Source organism: Salmo trutta, chromosome 24, assembly GCF_901001165.1.
Source record: "Salmo trutta chromosome 24, fSalTru1.1, whole genome shotgun sequence".
In the NCBI taxonomy this organism is placed as follows: domain Eukaryota; kingdom Metazoa; phylum Chordata; class Actinopteri; order Salmoniformes; family Salmonidae; genus Salmo; species Salmo trutta.
Genome location: NC_042980.1, coordinates 12,350,020 through 12,363,682, shown reverse-complemented (window position 1 = coordinate 12,363,682; position 13,663 = coordinate 12,350,020). Strand labels below are relative to the sequence as shown.

The 13,663-nt window shown below is 41.2% G+C and overlaps 1 protein-coding gene across 8 annotated transcripts in view; it reads right to left on the bottom strand.

Annotated features, from left to right (window-relative positions):
• The window catches only part of LOC115160704 (plakophilin-4), a 134,137-nt gene that overhangs the window by 95,487 nt on the left and 24,987 nt on the right, over window positions 1–13,663 (bottom strand). For all 8 annotated transcript variants that reach the window (XM_029710985.1, XM_029710981.1, XM_029710986.1 and 5 more), the window contains exon 2: window positions 287–426. In XM_029710985.1, coding sequence (XP_029566845.1) covers window positions 287–421 — 135 coding nt within the window. In that variant the 5' untranslated portion in view covers window positions 422–426. The remainder of the gene's footprint in view (window positions 1–286; window positions 427–13,663) is intronic.

The following is a 13,663-nucleotide window of genomic DNA, read 5'->3' as shown; positions in this document are numbered from 1 at the left end:
TGTCAACGTAAAAACCACAACCTCTTGAGAAGGCATTTTCTACAGTGAAATCGGGGCCGGCCCTTCAGTAGCTTAACCAGATAGTAACAGTGTTCATACAGTGTGGCTGTGTAAGAGTGCAGAGATAAAGTACAGCATGTCTATCTTATTGAGCGGCGATACAATGAGCGCTGTAACAGAGGTTAGTGTACCTGCTTGGCAGGGAACGATACAGGTGTGACAAAAGAAAAAAAAAAGGTATTTGGGCAGTGAAACAGTAAGATAGGTGCTATGGAGCTTCCTGTACCTGCTCTTTGACGGAGGCCAGGATGTTGTTGGCGGTGCTGTCGGCCTCCATGTTCCGGTTGGCGAGTTGGGCTCCCTCTCCGACGGTCAGCAGAAGCCCCTCCTCCGTCGCTGGGCTCTGCTCAGGAGCTGGCATTCCTCCTGCAGACAGACACACACTTTGGTCACCCAATACACTCCTCTGATACATACACGTGGACGCGTTAAGTTGCGTACACATGACCCAACCAATGGCATCCCCACACCGTCGGCACAGTAGACAGAGGCAATAATACACACAAGCTTGTACAGAACCCACGATATATTCCCTCTCTCCCTCTCCCTCCTAAAACAGCAGACTAATACACACCTACCCATGCCAGCTGGAGCAATCCAAAGACAGTCAGCGACACTGAGTCAATTCCATATGGCCCTGAGGCAACAAACAACTTCAGTGATGACTGTATACAGACTCATAAAAAAAAAAAAACTCCAAAACACTAAATCTTCAAGTCCAAAAAGGAAACGGGACTTTCCCGCAATTCCAAGAAAGCCCACAATTCCTAGAGCGTACAGCGGCACGACAGAGGAAAACGCACGTCAGCAGGCGTGCGGAGGAGATACTTTGTTCTTATTCTTCTTTCCTCGCTCCTGGGCATCAGGAGTGAAATGTAAAAGTAGTTATGGCCTCGTGACAGGCCAAGCACCAGAGGACTGCATGGGGAGGCAGTTTCTGATCAATGTTTATGTGAAGGAGCCTGTTTAAGCACCTGAGCCGTAGCCGGGCTGAGGGCTCACAGGGCTGCCGCATTGGTGTCAGGCTGAGATAAGACAACAGGCTGAGGTATAATGAGGGGGTGCCATTGGGGAAACGGGGACGTCACAAGGACTTTTACTGCTTCTTCAATCCTCCACTGCTGCTGTCATCTGGTCTGAAAGCTAGAGTTGATCCAGTCCCAGTGTGGCCTAGACAGAACGGGAGCATGTTGGAGGTATGGAACCCAAATTACACCCTATATAGTGCAATAGATAGTCAAGTGCCCTATATAGTACACTAAAGTGCTCCACGGGCTCTGATCAAAAGTAGTATACTAAATAGGGAGCCATTTGGGATGCTGATGGCGTCTGAGGTATAATGAGGGGGTGCCATTGGGGAAACGGGGATGTCACAAGGACTTTTACTGCTTCTTCAATCCTCCACTGCTGCTGAAAGCTAGAGTTGATCCAGTCCCAGTGTGGCCTAGACAGAACGGGAGCATGTTGGAGGTATGGAACCCAAATTACACCCTATATAGTGCAATAGATAGTCAAGTGCCCTATATAGTACACTAAAGTGCTCCACGGGCTCTGATCAAAAGTAGTATACTAAATAGGGAATAGGGTGCCATTTGGGATGCTGATGGCGTCTGAGGTAATGGTAAGTCTATTTCTTAAATGTATTTATTATTTCTTCGGATTGTGTGCGGAATTGGGTTTTTTTATTGCTCGGTATTACTACAGTGTTGGAGCTAGACACACAAGGCTTTCACTGCACCTGCGATAAGATCTGTAAATCCGTGTACGCAACCAATAAACTTTGATTTGATTTTGAGTCCGTCTCAAATCTCCTCTACGCCAAATCGCAGTCTGGATATTGCCTACGGGGGAGCGTCATTAAACCATGTCCTTATTTAAAAACAGCCAGAAGTCCAACGCTACCAGCATAACTCAATAAGACCTCCGTGGAACTGTCTCTTTTTATATGCCTTATTCATTATGACAGTCAGCTGGTGATTGGTGGATTCGTCCTGCTGGCGTATTATGGCAACAATGCCATGCATTATTGAGTCTACGGAGTACAGTACTGCACTGGATGTGCATACACACCACAACCCCAGTACAGGAATCATTTAACGCAGGCTGCCAGCCAGCCAGAGGCGCTCCATTGGGCTGTTTACAGTAGACATAGGCTCTGATGGGAAGCTCCTGTCCGGGGACAACCAGACAGTCTGGGAGGTCCCCGAGATAGTCTGGACAATATCTGAACCCGTGGCGTTCTGGGTATTTCAAGGTCGAAGCAGATCGGATCACATGTGGGTTATTGGGTGGCAGACAGGGGATGTTAGTATTACAAGCATGCTGGTAGCAGGGTCATAGCCTTTACACCTCACAATATATACACATACTTTGTAATGTAGCAGGGAGGAACAAAAAAATGTTGTTTTCCTAGTTGTTAGAGTTACTATTTTGTCTCAAGGAGTCTCTTGCCTTTAGTTCCCATAACATGGAGCAGAGACAGGAATCTAGAGCGTCACAGTTCCAGATTGAGTGTGCTCTTCTTCCTTGCCAAGTCAAGATGGTTACAAAAACAAGAGCAAAAAAATAGTAGTCAAGGCTCACTAAGTTTCTGTTGATACTCTTTATATACACAGTACTCTGAAACCATTCAAAAAAAGAACGCTATTCAGCAGGCATATCCCAGTCATTGAGAAAAACAAGTCTGCTTTTGTCACAAAGTATGGAATGGTCTCTTCATGGAGCTCACTGGATAGTATGACATTATAGTATGACATTTTTTACGGACAACATGCAACATAATTCTTCTAAACACAGATACTCAGACTGATAAACAGTAAGACAGAAATGATGCAATAAGATACGTCATGACACATTTCCTTCTGCAGAAAATCTAAGTTGGAAAACTGCCCACTAACCAGAGTGAGGAAAACACACACACACACACACACACACACACACACACACACACAGAAAACCAATATGCTTCCACAAACCAAATCTATGGCCGCCTAAAGAAAAAAAAAAAAGGAAAATTGTGATTTGTATATTAGCTTACTGAAATTCCCCATCCTATCTGGGACAGGACTACTTAACCCCTCTCAGCTCAGGGTTCTCCGTAACTAAGATCAGGCTCCAGAGTGTGTGTTAGACATACTCTTCTTCTTCTTCTTCTTCTTCTACCACCACTACCACTACCTGGAAGTTAGAGCAGCGCTGCTGCCCCGGCAAGTTCTTCAGGATTACCTCCGTTGTTCTCCTTCAAAACGAGATGCGAGAAAAGAAAAGAAAAGAAAAAAGCTTTATGAACTGGAGGCTTGTGAAAAGCTCCCATGCATCAGGTCTCTGTAGGGTTGTTTGGCATCTGGTAGTTTCAAAGTAAAGCTAGAGGCTGCCTGCCAAGTAACCAAGAAGCAAAGGGAGTCGAACGCAATCAGTGCTGCTTTAAAGACCGTAATTAGGATAATGCCTTCAGGACACTACCAGGACTTCACAGGATCCAGGTTAACTCACTCAGAACAAAAAGATGGGCCCATGTCATTATGAACCTGGTCATTTCCTCTGGCTATGCCCAAGACAAACACGGTCAATAAGACAGACAGACACAGACAGACTACTAGAACTTCCAGTGGGACTTCAGTGTCAATATTTAAGGAGGATTATTGCGCCTTGTGTGAGAGTCAAAACACACCATCGCAACATTAAAATCTGTCTAGAGTATGGAGCTTTCCCTAGATGACATCCCCCCATTGCACAGGCAGAAAACACAGGCACACACACAGAGAGACAACTGACCCATAGTCAGGTTATCCATTTCTTCTGGCCAAAACACTGGGCTAATCTGACCCCTCCCCGCCACCTACTGGGCACAGGATATGAACTAGAGCTGGAAGTGCAAGCAAAGGTCAAGGAATCAGCAAAACAACGAGCATCTGTAAAACGTTATTAACCAGCTATCAACTGGTTGCTCGGCTAAGCAGCCTTGACAAGACAAATCCAAATCCTATTTCCGAATCATTAAAATCCACAGCATCTCCAGCTCTGCAAGAAACCGCTTCGCATGACCCCACCCGGACTCCCGCCAACACCAACCAGGTCACATGGTCTAGTAGTCCAGTCAGTGACCTCATATTCCAGTCACTCTTCCAAGCAATCGAGCAGCAGAATTGTGTCTGTACCGCAGCAGGGAACGGTCAATGTGGTGGGAAGGGGTTCAAATGAGAAAAAAAGGTTGAAAAGTAGTCTAGCAGATCAGTGGAGAAGATGTAATGGTCTGGACTAGGGTTTAATATTTTCCCAGGATTTTACAAAATGTTCCATACCATGAATAAAAAAATCACTTTTCTCCCAGGTAACCCGGTATTTCCCGCCAAAACCGGAAGTATGATTCAAAAGCATATACAGTGCAATTGGAAAGTTGGGACCCCTTGAATTTTTCCACAGTTACGATACAACTTTATTCTAAAATTGAGGGGGGAAAAAAACGATTTAATCAATCTACACACAATACCCAATAACGAAAAACAGGTTTTTAGAATTTTTTGGCAAAATGCATTAAAACTAAAAAACAGATATACGTTATTTACATAAGTATTCAGACCCTTGGCTATGAGACTCGAAATTCAGCTCAGGCGCATCGTGTTTCCCTTGATCATCCTTGAGATGTTTATACAAACTTCATTGGAGTCCACCTGAGGTTAATTATGTTGACTGGACATGATTTGGAAAGGCACACCTGTCTATATAAAAAGGTCCCACAGTTGACAGTGCATGTCAGAGCAAAACCCAAGCCATGAGGTCTAAGGAATTGTCCATAGAGCTCCGAGACAGGATTGTGTCAAGGCACAGATCTGGGAAATGGTACCAAAAACTGCCTGCAGCATTGAAAGTCCCCAAGAACACAGTGGCCTCCAACATTCTTCAATGGAAGAAGTTTGGAACCACCAAGACTCTTCCTCTAGCAATCAGAGGAAAATGGCCTTGGTCAGGGAGGTGACCAAGAACCCGAAGGTCTCTCTGACAGAGCTCCTCTGTGGAGATGGGAGAACCTTCCAGAAGGACAACCATCTCTGCAGCACTCCACCAATCAGGCCTTTATTGTAGAGTGCCCAGACGGGAAGCCAATCCTCAATAAAAATGGCACGACAGCCCGCTTGGAGTTTGCCAAAAGGCACCTGAAGGACTTTCAGACCATGAGAAACAAGATTCTCTGGTCCGATGTAACTAAGATTGAACTCTTTGCCCTGAATTCCAATTGACACATCTGTAGGAAACCTGGCACCATCCCCACGGTGAAGCACGGTGGTGGCAGCATCATGCTGTGGGGGATGTTTTCCAGCGGCAGCTACTGGGAGACTAGTCAGGATTGAGGGAAAGATGAATAGAGCAAAGTACAAAGAGATCCTTGATGAAGTCCTGAGCGCTCTGGAGCAGGTTCTCAGACTGGGGCGAGCGTTCACCTTCCAACAGGACAACGACCCTAAGCACACAGCCAAGACAATGCAGGAGTGGATTCGGGACAAGTCCCTGAATGTTCTACAGTGGCCTATCCAAAGTCCGAACCCGATTGAACATTTCTGGATAGACCTGAAAATAGCTGTGCAGTGACACTCCCCATCCAACCTGACAGAGCTTGAGAGGATCTGCAGAGAGGAATGGGAGAAACTCCACAAATACAGGTGTGCCAAGCTTGTAGCGTCATACTAAAGAATACTCGAGGCTGTAATCGCTGCCAAAGGAGCTTCAACAAAGTACTGAGTAAAGGGACTGAAAACTTATGTAAATGTGATATTTCAGTTTGACATTTTTAATACATTTGCAAACATTTGTAAAAACCTGTTTTTGCTATGTCATTATGGGGTATTGTGTGTAGATTGAGGGGGGGAAATTATTTAATAAATTTTAGAATAAGGCTGTAATGTAACAAAATGTGGTATAACCAAGGGATCTGCATACTTTCCAGATGTACTGTAAATACAGTGCCTTGCAAAAGTATTCAACACCCTTTTTTCCTATTTTGTTGCACTACAACCTGTAATTTAAATGGATTTTTATTCATATTTCATGTAATGGACATACACAAAATTGTCCAAATTGGTGAAGTGAAATGAAAAAAAATAACTTGTTTCAAAAAATAAAGAAATTCAAAAACGGCAAAGTGGTGCGTGCATATGTCTTTACCCACTTTGCTATGAAGCCCCTAAATAATATCTGGTGCAACCAATTACCTTCAGAAGTCACATAATTAGTTAAATAAAGTCCATCTGTGTGTAATCTAAGTGTCTCATGACCTCTAGATAGATAACACACGCCTGTTCTGAAAGGCCCCAGAGTCTGCAACACCACTAAGCAAGGTGCAAGCAAGCGGCATCATGAAGACCAAGAAGCTCTCAAAACAGGTCAGGGACAAAGTTGTGGAGAAGTACAGATCAGGGTTTGATTATATATATTTTTTTATCTGAAACATTGAACATCCCACGGAGAACCATTAAATCCATTATTAAAAAATGGAACGAATATGGCACCACAACAAACCTGGCAGGAGAGGGCCGCCCACCAAAACTCATGGACCAGGCAAGGAGGGCATTAATCAGAGAGGCAACAAAGAGACCAAATATAACCCTGAAGGAGCTGCAAAGCGCCACAGCGGAGATTGGAGTATCTCTTCATAGGACCACTTTAAGACATACAATTCACAGAGCTGGGCTTTATGGAAGTGTGTCCAGAAAAAAGCCATTGCTTAACCTCTCTGGCGCATGTGGGACGAACTCGTCCCACCTACGTAACAGCCACTGAAATCCAGTGGCGCGATTTTTGAATCGTTAGAAATACTATTACTTCAATTTCTCAAACATATGACTATTTTACAGCTATTTAAAGACAAGAATCTCGTTAATCCAACCCCACTGTCCGATTTCAAAAAGGCTTTACAACGAAAGCAAAACATTAGATTATGTCAGCAGAGTGCCCAGACAGAAATAATCAGACACCCATTTTTCAAGCTAGCATATCATGTCACATAAACCCAAACCACAGCTAAATGCAGCACTAACCTTTTATGATCTTCATCAGATGACACACCTAGGACATTGTGTTATACAATACATGCATGTCTGTTCAATCAAGTTCATATTTATATCAAAAAACAGCTTTTTACATTAGCATGTGATGTTCAGAAAAAGCATAACCCCCGCAAACTTCCGGGGAATTTACTAACAGTTTGCTAAATTACTCACGATAAACGTTCACAAAAAGCATAACAATTATTTTAAGAATTATAGATACATTACTCCTCTATGCACTCGATATGTCCGATTTTAAAATAGCTTTTCGGATGAAGCACATTTTGCAATAATCTAAGTACATAGCCCGGCATCACAGGGCTAGCTATTTAGACACCCACCCAGGTCAGCCTCCACCAAAAATCACATTTCCTATAAGGAAAATGTTCTTACCTTGCTTGTTCTTCGTCAGAATACACTGCCAGGACTTCTACTTCAATAACAAATGTTGGTTTGGTCCCAAATAATCCATCGTTATATCCAAACAGCGACGTTTTGTTCGTGAGTTCTAGACACTATCAGAATGCTACATCACGGTCTTGCGCATGGCGCATTGGCGTGACAAAAAATTTCTAAATATTCCATTACCGTACTTCGAAGCATGTCAACCGCTGAATAGTTATGCACGCTCAAGTTCCATTTTTTTGTCTTATTTCTTGTTTGTTTCACCCCTAAAAAAGGTTTGCATCTTCAAAGTGGTAGGCATGTTGTGTAAATCAAATGATACAAACGCCCCCCCCCTCAAAAAAAAAGAAATCTATTTTAATTCCAGGTTGTAAGTCAACAAAATAGTAAAATTGCCAAGGGGGTGAATACTCACGCAAGCCACTGTAGGCCTGTGTGGATTTGATTAGAAAACTCAAGCCTGATACAACCTGAGCCTGATTAAATACATTTAAATGAGCCCTATCCAATACATAGGCTATATGATATATAGGCTACTGCACATTACACACAACAGAAAAACATAAGTACATAGATGTAGCTATGCTCTCTTGGGTAAAGTTATGAAAAAAAGCTCTAGTAAACTAATCTTTGAGTGTGAACTGTATTACTGTACTTTATTGGATTATACAGACTGGAATTACGAACCTCATTCATACCATGATAAAGCAAGGAGAGAACATGCGATTCTGGTGCAGCACATGCGGCCTAAAGTTACAAATATAGGCTAGCGAATTTGGTTTACATAGATCATAATATTCCCCCTAATGTTATTAGCTTACCTCTTTCTCTAGTGTTGCTTCAGTCCTTCCTCGCTTTCAACAGTTAAATGAAGTAAAATTTCATTGTACTCGTCTTCATCATTTTAATGACATGCTTGAATAATTTGGACTATAATGAGATGGACAAAGCTTTCACTTCTTTTCATGAGGATTGAATGGTTATGGGTCGGAATAAATAACTGCTATAGCCTATCAAAGTACCCACGAGTTCATTTGGCTGCCGTATTTAACATTCAGCAAACAAGAGCTTGGGTCCCTCTTCGAATAGTCTATTGGTATAAGAAATATTTAAACAGTTATGTCCAGCAAGCTATTCTAGTCTAGATTTTCCTGCATTGGAGTAGAAGAGCTAAGTAGCATTTTTAAGGAGAGGCCAGCGGTACACAGGTGTGTGCGTATTGCGCAAGAGAGAGAAGCTATAAATTAGAAGCTTATTAGGCATAACCCATCACTAATTAGCTAAATATAAAGGCTAATACTGCATTGAATGTATTACCTGAAAGAGTTAGGCTAGGACATACATATACACATACATACATACACATACATATATATACATATATATACATACATACATACATACATACATACACACATACATACATACATACATACACACATACACACATACACACATACACATACACACATACATACATACATACATACATACATACATACATATATACATATATACATATACATACATACATATACATACATACATATATACATATACATATATATATATATATATATATACATATACATATACATATATATACATATACATATATATACACATATACATATATATATATATATGTATACATATACATATACATATACATATATATATATACATATACATACATACACACACATCTATATATATATATATATATATATATATATATACATATACATATATATACATATACATATATATACATATACATATACATATATATACATATACATATATATACATATACATATATATATATATATACATATATACATATATACATATACATATACATATACATATACATATACATATACATATACATATACATATACATACATATACATACATATACATACATATACATACATATACATACATATACATACATATACATACATATACATACATATACATACATATACATACATATACATACATATACATACATATACATACATATACATACATATACATACATACATACATACATACATACATACATACATACATACATACATATATATATATATATATGTGTGTGTGTATGTATACACATCTATATATATATATACATACACATCTATATATATATATATATATATATATCTTGAAGAAGATCTATTTTGGATGCAATTTGAATGGAATTGATGGAGAGAAGGACTGTGAAACTGTTCGCTACTTAAAGCAATGATATAGGAGTGTTTTAAATCTCTGCAGCTGCAATAAATAACATCTTTACAATAAAAAAAAAAATAAGGTGACCCCCGAAAGCCAGATGGAAATGTGTAAATTAAACGTGCATCCGTTCTTTATATCACATTAGCATAGGCTATGCTGCAGCAAATTAAAAAGGTCTACCTGTCACAATAGAATCAAATAAAACGTTACCATGGGATGAAAGGCCTACATACTGAGATGGGCTGTCGGTCCCCACCTTGAGCGTTGACCATTCATCATGCAGTGACCAGAGTGAAAGCCGTAGAGAATCCAGATTTACATATCGCATTTAATTGAACAGTTCCATTTCCCGTCATGCCATTCATATAAATAATTTATAATTTACCGCTTTTACAGTTATTTATCCTGGGAAAAGGGAGTGGTTTTGGGCGGTAAATGTCAGTAACCGGGTTCCCCCCATTCAACCCCGGTCTAGACATCAATGGGTGACTTTCAAATCCTCTGCATGATACTTTATCTGGCTGCAGATGCCTCTTAAAAAGAGATTCTCCGGTGCTTCTGTATCCTTTTTAGCAGTAGTTCTGAAAGTAGCACTCACAAGCCAAAAGTGATACCACGTCACATACAGTCGTATGAAAAAGTTTGGGCACCCCTCTGAGGCTGCATAATAATTTACTCTGTCGTCACAGAAAATGATCACAGAGGCATGCCATTCATTTTCTAATAAAAGCTGAGTACTGGGGTATTGTCAAGACAAAGATTTTTAGTGTAGCAATATTAAGTTGAATGAAATTAAATCCAATGTGAAAAATAGGCTATGCAAAAAATTTGGGCACCCTTGTCATTCTGTTGATTTGAATACCTGTAACTACTTAGCAGTGATTAATTGGAACACACAATTGGTTTGGTGAGCTCATTAAGCCTTGAACTTCATAGACAAGTGCATCCAAATCATGAGAAAAGGTATTTAAGGTGGCCAGTTGTTGTTGTTCTCTTTGACTCTCCTCTGAAGAGTGGCAACATGGGGGCCTCAAAACAACTCTCAAATGACCTGAAAACAAAGATTGTTCAACATTATGGTTTAGAGGAAGGCTACAAAAAGCTATCGCAGAGATGTAAGCTGTCAGTGTCCACTGTGAGGAACATAGTGAGGAAATGGAAGACCACAGGCACAGTTCTTGTTAAGGCCAGAAGTGGCAGGCCAAGTAAAATAATCGGAGAGGCGAAGGATGGTGAGAACGGTCAAAAACAGCCCACAGACCACCTCCAAAGACCTACAACATCATCTTGCTGCAGATGGTGTCACTGTGCATCGTTCAACAATTCAGCGCACTTTGCACAAGGAGAAGCTGTATGGGAGAGTGATGTAGAAGAAGCCTTTTCTGCACACACGCCACAAACAGAGTCGCTTGAGGTATGCAAACGCACATTTGGACAAGCCAGCTTCATTTCGGAATAAGGTGCTGTGGACTGATGAAACAAAGACTTAGTTATTTGGTCATAACAAGGGACGTTATGCATGGCGGCAAAAGAACACAGTGTTCCAAGAAAAACACTTGCTACCCACAGTAACATATGGTGGGGGATCCATCATGCTGTGGGGCTGTGTGGCCAGTGCCGGTACTGGGTAACGTGTTAAAGTTGAGGGTCGCATGGATTCCACTCAATATCAGCAGATTCTTGGGAATAATGTTGAAGAATCAGTCACAAAGTTGAAGTTACGCCGGGGCTGGATATTTCAACAAGACAACAACCCAAAACACTGCTCAAAATCTACACGGGCATTGATGCAGAGGAACAAGTACAATGTTCTGGAATGGCCATCCCAGTCCCCAGACCTGAATATCATTGAGAATCTGTGGGATGATTTGAAGCGGGCTGTCCATGCTCGGTAACCATCAAACCTAACTGAACTGGAGATGTTTTGTAAGGAGGAATGGTCCAAAATACCTTCATCCAGAATCCAGACACTCATTAGAGGCTATAGGAAGCGTCTAGAGCAGTGGTTCTTAACCTGGGTTCGATCGAACCCCAGGGGTTCAGTGAGTCAGTCTCAGGGGTTCGGCGGAGGTCAAGACACACACCCGACTCATATGATTCGTGATGACACGCCCCGCTTGGCCATCATTGGCTGCAGGTGATCATGCAACATCGCTTGGCCTATCTGTGCTGCAGGGAATTTGGCGCGCTCAGTAGTCGAATTGTGACTGTCGTGATGGTACGTCGTGTGATTTCTTTCTTAATATTTTAATCCCTTCATACTAACTATGTCGAGCAAAAAAAGAAAGTGGTCGGACGAATATGTACAATATGGATTCACATGTATAACGGAACGTGATGAGAGTCAGCGTCCTAACTGCATGATTTGCAATGCCAAGTTGAGCAATTCTAGTCTAGCACCGGCAAAACTAAGAGAACACTTCCTTAAGCTGCATGGAGATGGACAATACAAGAACACAACGCTCGCTGAATTCAAGGTGAAGAGAGCCATTTTTCCAATTAAGAAGGGTTCGGTGAATGCGCATATGAAACTGGTGGGGGTCAGTACCTCCAACAAGGTTAAGAACCACTGGTCTAGAGGCTGTAATCTTAGCAAAAGGAGGCTCTACTAAATATTGATGTGATTTTTCTATTGGGGTGCCCAAATTTATGCACCTGTCTAATTTTGTTTTGATGCATATTGCACATTCTGTTAATCCAATTAACCTAATTTCACTACTGAAATATTACTGTGTCCATCAGTTATTTGATAGATCAAAATGAAATTGCTGATCCAAAACACCCAATTATTTATAAATGGAAATCATGGAAATTGTCAGGGGTGCCCAAACTTTTTCATACGACTGTTTGTGCATATATGTGTACCACATCTCTCGCTCTCTGCTGTGTGTGCATCTTGCTGCCACTCAACTGGTGAAGGGATGAAGCTCATTGGGTACAAGTCAAATTGTTAGGGCCCTGGGCCCACGTGGGGGAAAATAGCGCAGCAGTTTCCAGAAAAACTGTAAATCTGCTTATAGATTATGCAGGTATGAACTACACGGACACATCTGGCCCAAAGCTGGAGGTTTCAACAATTCTTAGTAGTGGCCAAAGTTCCGGAACATGTCTTTAAAAAAGGCACAATGAAGACGTTTTTAGATCAATATCAAATCATTTCTGGGTAACAATTAAGTACCTTAATGTAATAGATATCCATAAAAAAAACTGCTATTTAGCAATAAACTATTTCTCAAGCAAGACTTTTGCTAGGACTGTCTGAGAAAAAAAAAATGGTTTTAAAGTGTTAGTTTTATCAGCTGTTGTACAATACATAAAACACAGGAAAATCACGTTTGACTGCACCTTCAAAAGAAATCCACTGTAGAGACAAATTACTTCATCACTTTTCAGTTTCTCATGACAACTGACCTGTGGCCCCCTGCCACGCATGGCATCTTCCCCAGGGAGCAGAGAAATGAAAATGGAACAGATTGTCAGACAGACACATTCCTTCATCTCCCCATCTACAAACAGTAGACAACCCTTCTGGTCACGAGACTGAATGCAACGTGGATTAGGGGTAATAATACCCATTATAGCATCAGTCAACACGAGGGAAGAGAAGAACTGTGGAGAAGAAGGCTTCATAAGACTGATTGACACCCAAATTAACCAAGTCACAAGTGTTGAACAAAAAAAAACGGTGGAAGGGAAAACCAGAGCTCAGATATAATTATACATTAGCCTGAACTTCAGAGGCAGGCAGTCTCAGCAGAGCAGCAGTTCAGATGCTGATTGCTCGGTATTCAAACAAAGCCTGGGAAATCAAACTGCTCAAATAGAGAGTTGTGAGCGGACTCGAGCTAGCTACTCACAGAATTTGGAACGAAAGCCTACCACAATGTGGTGCTCCCCTTACTTTGACT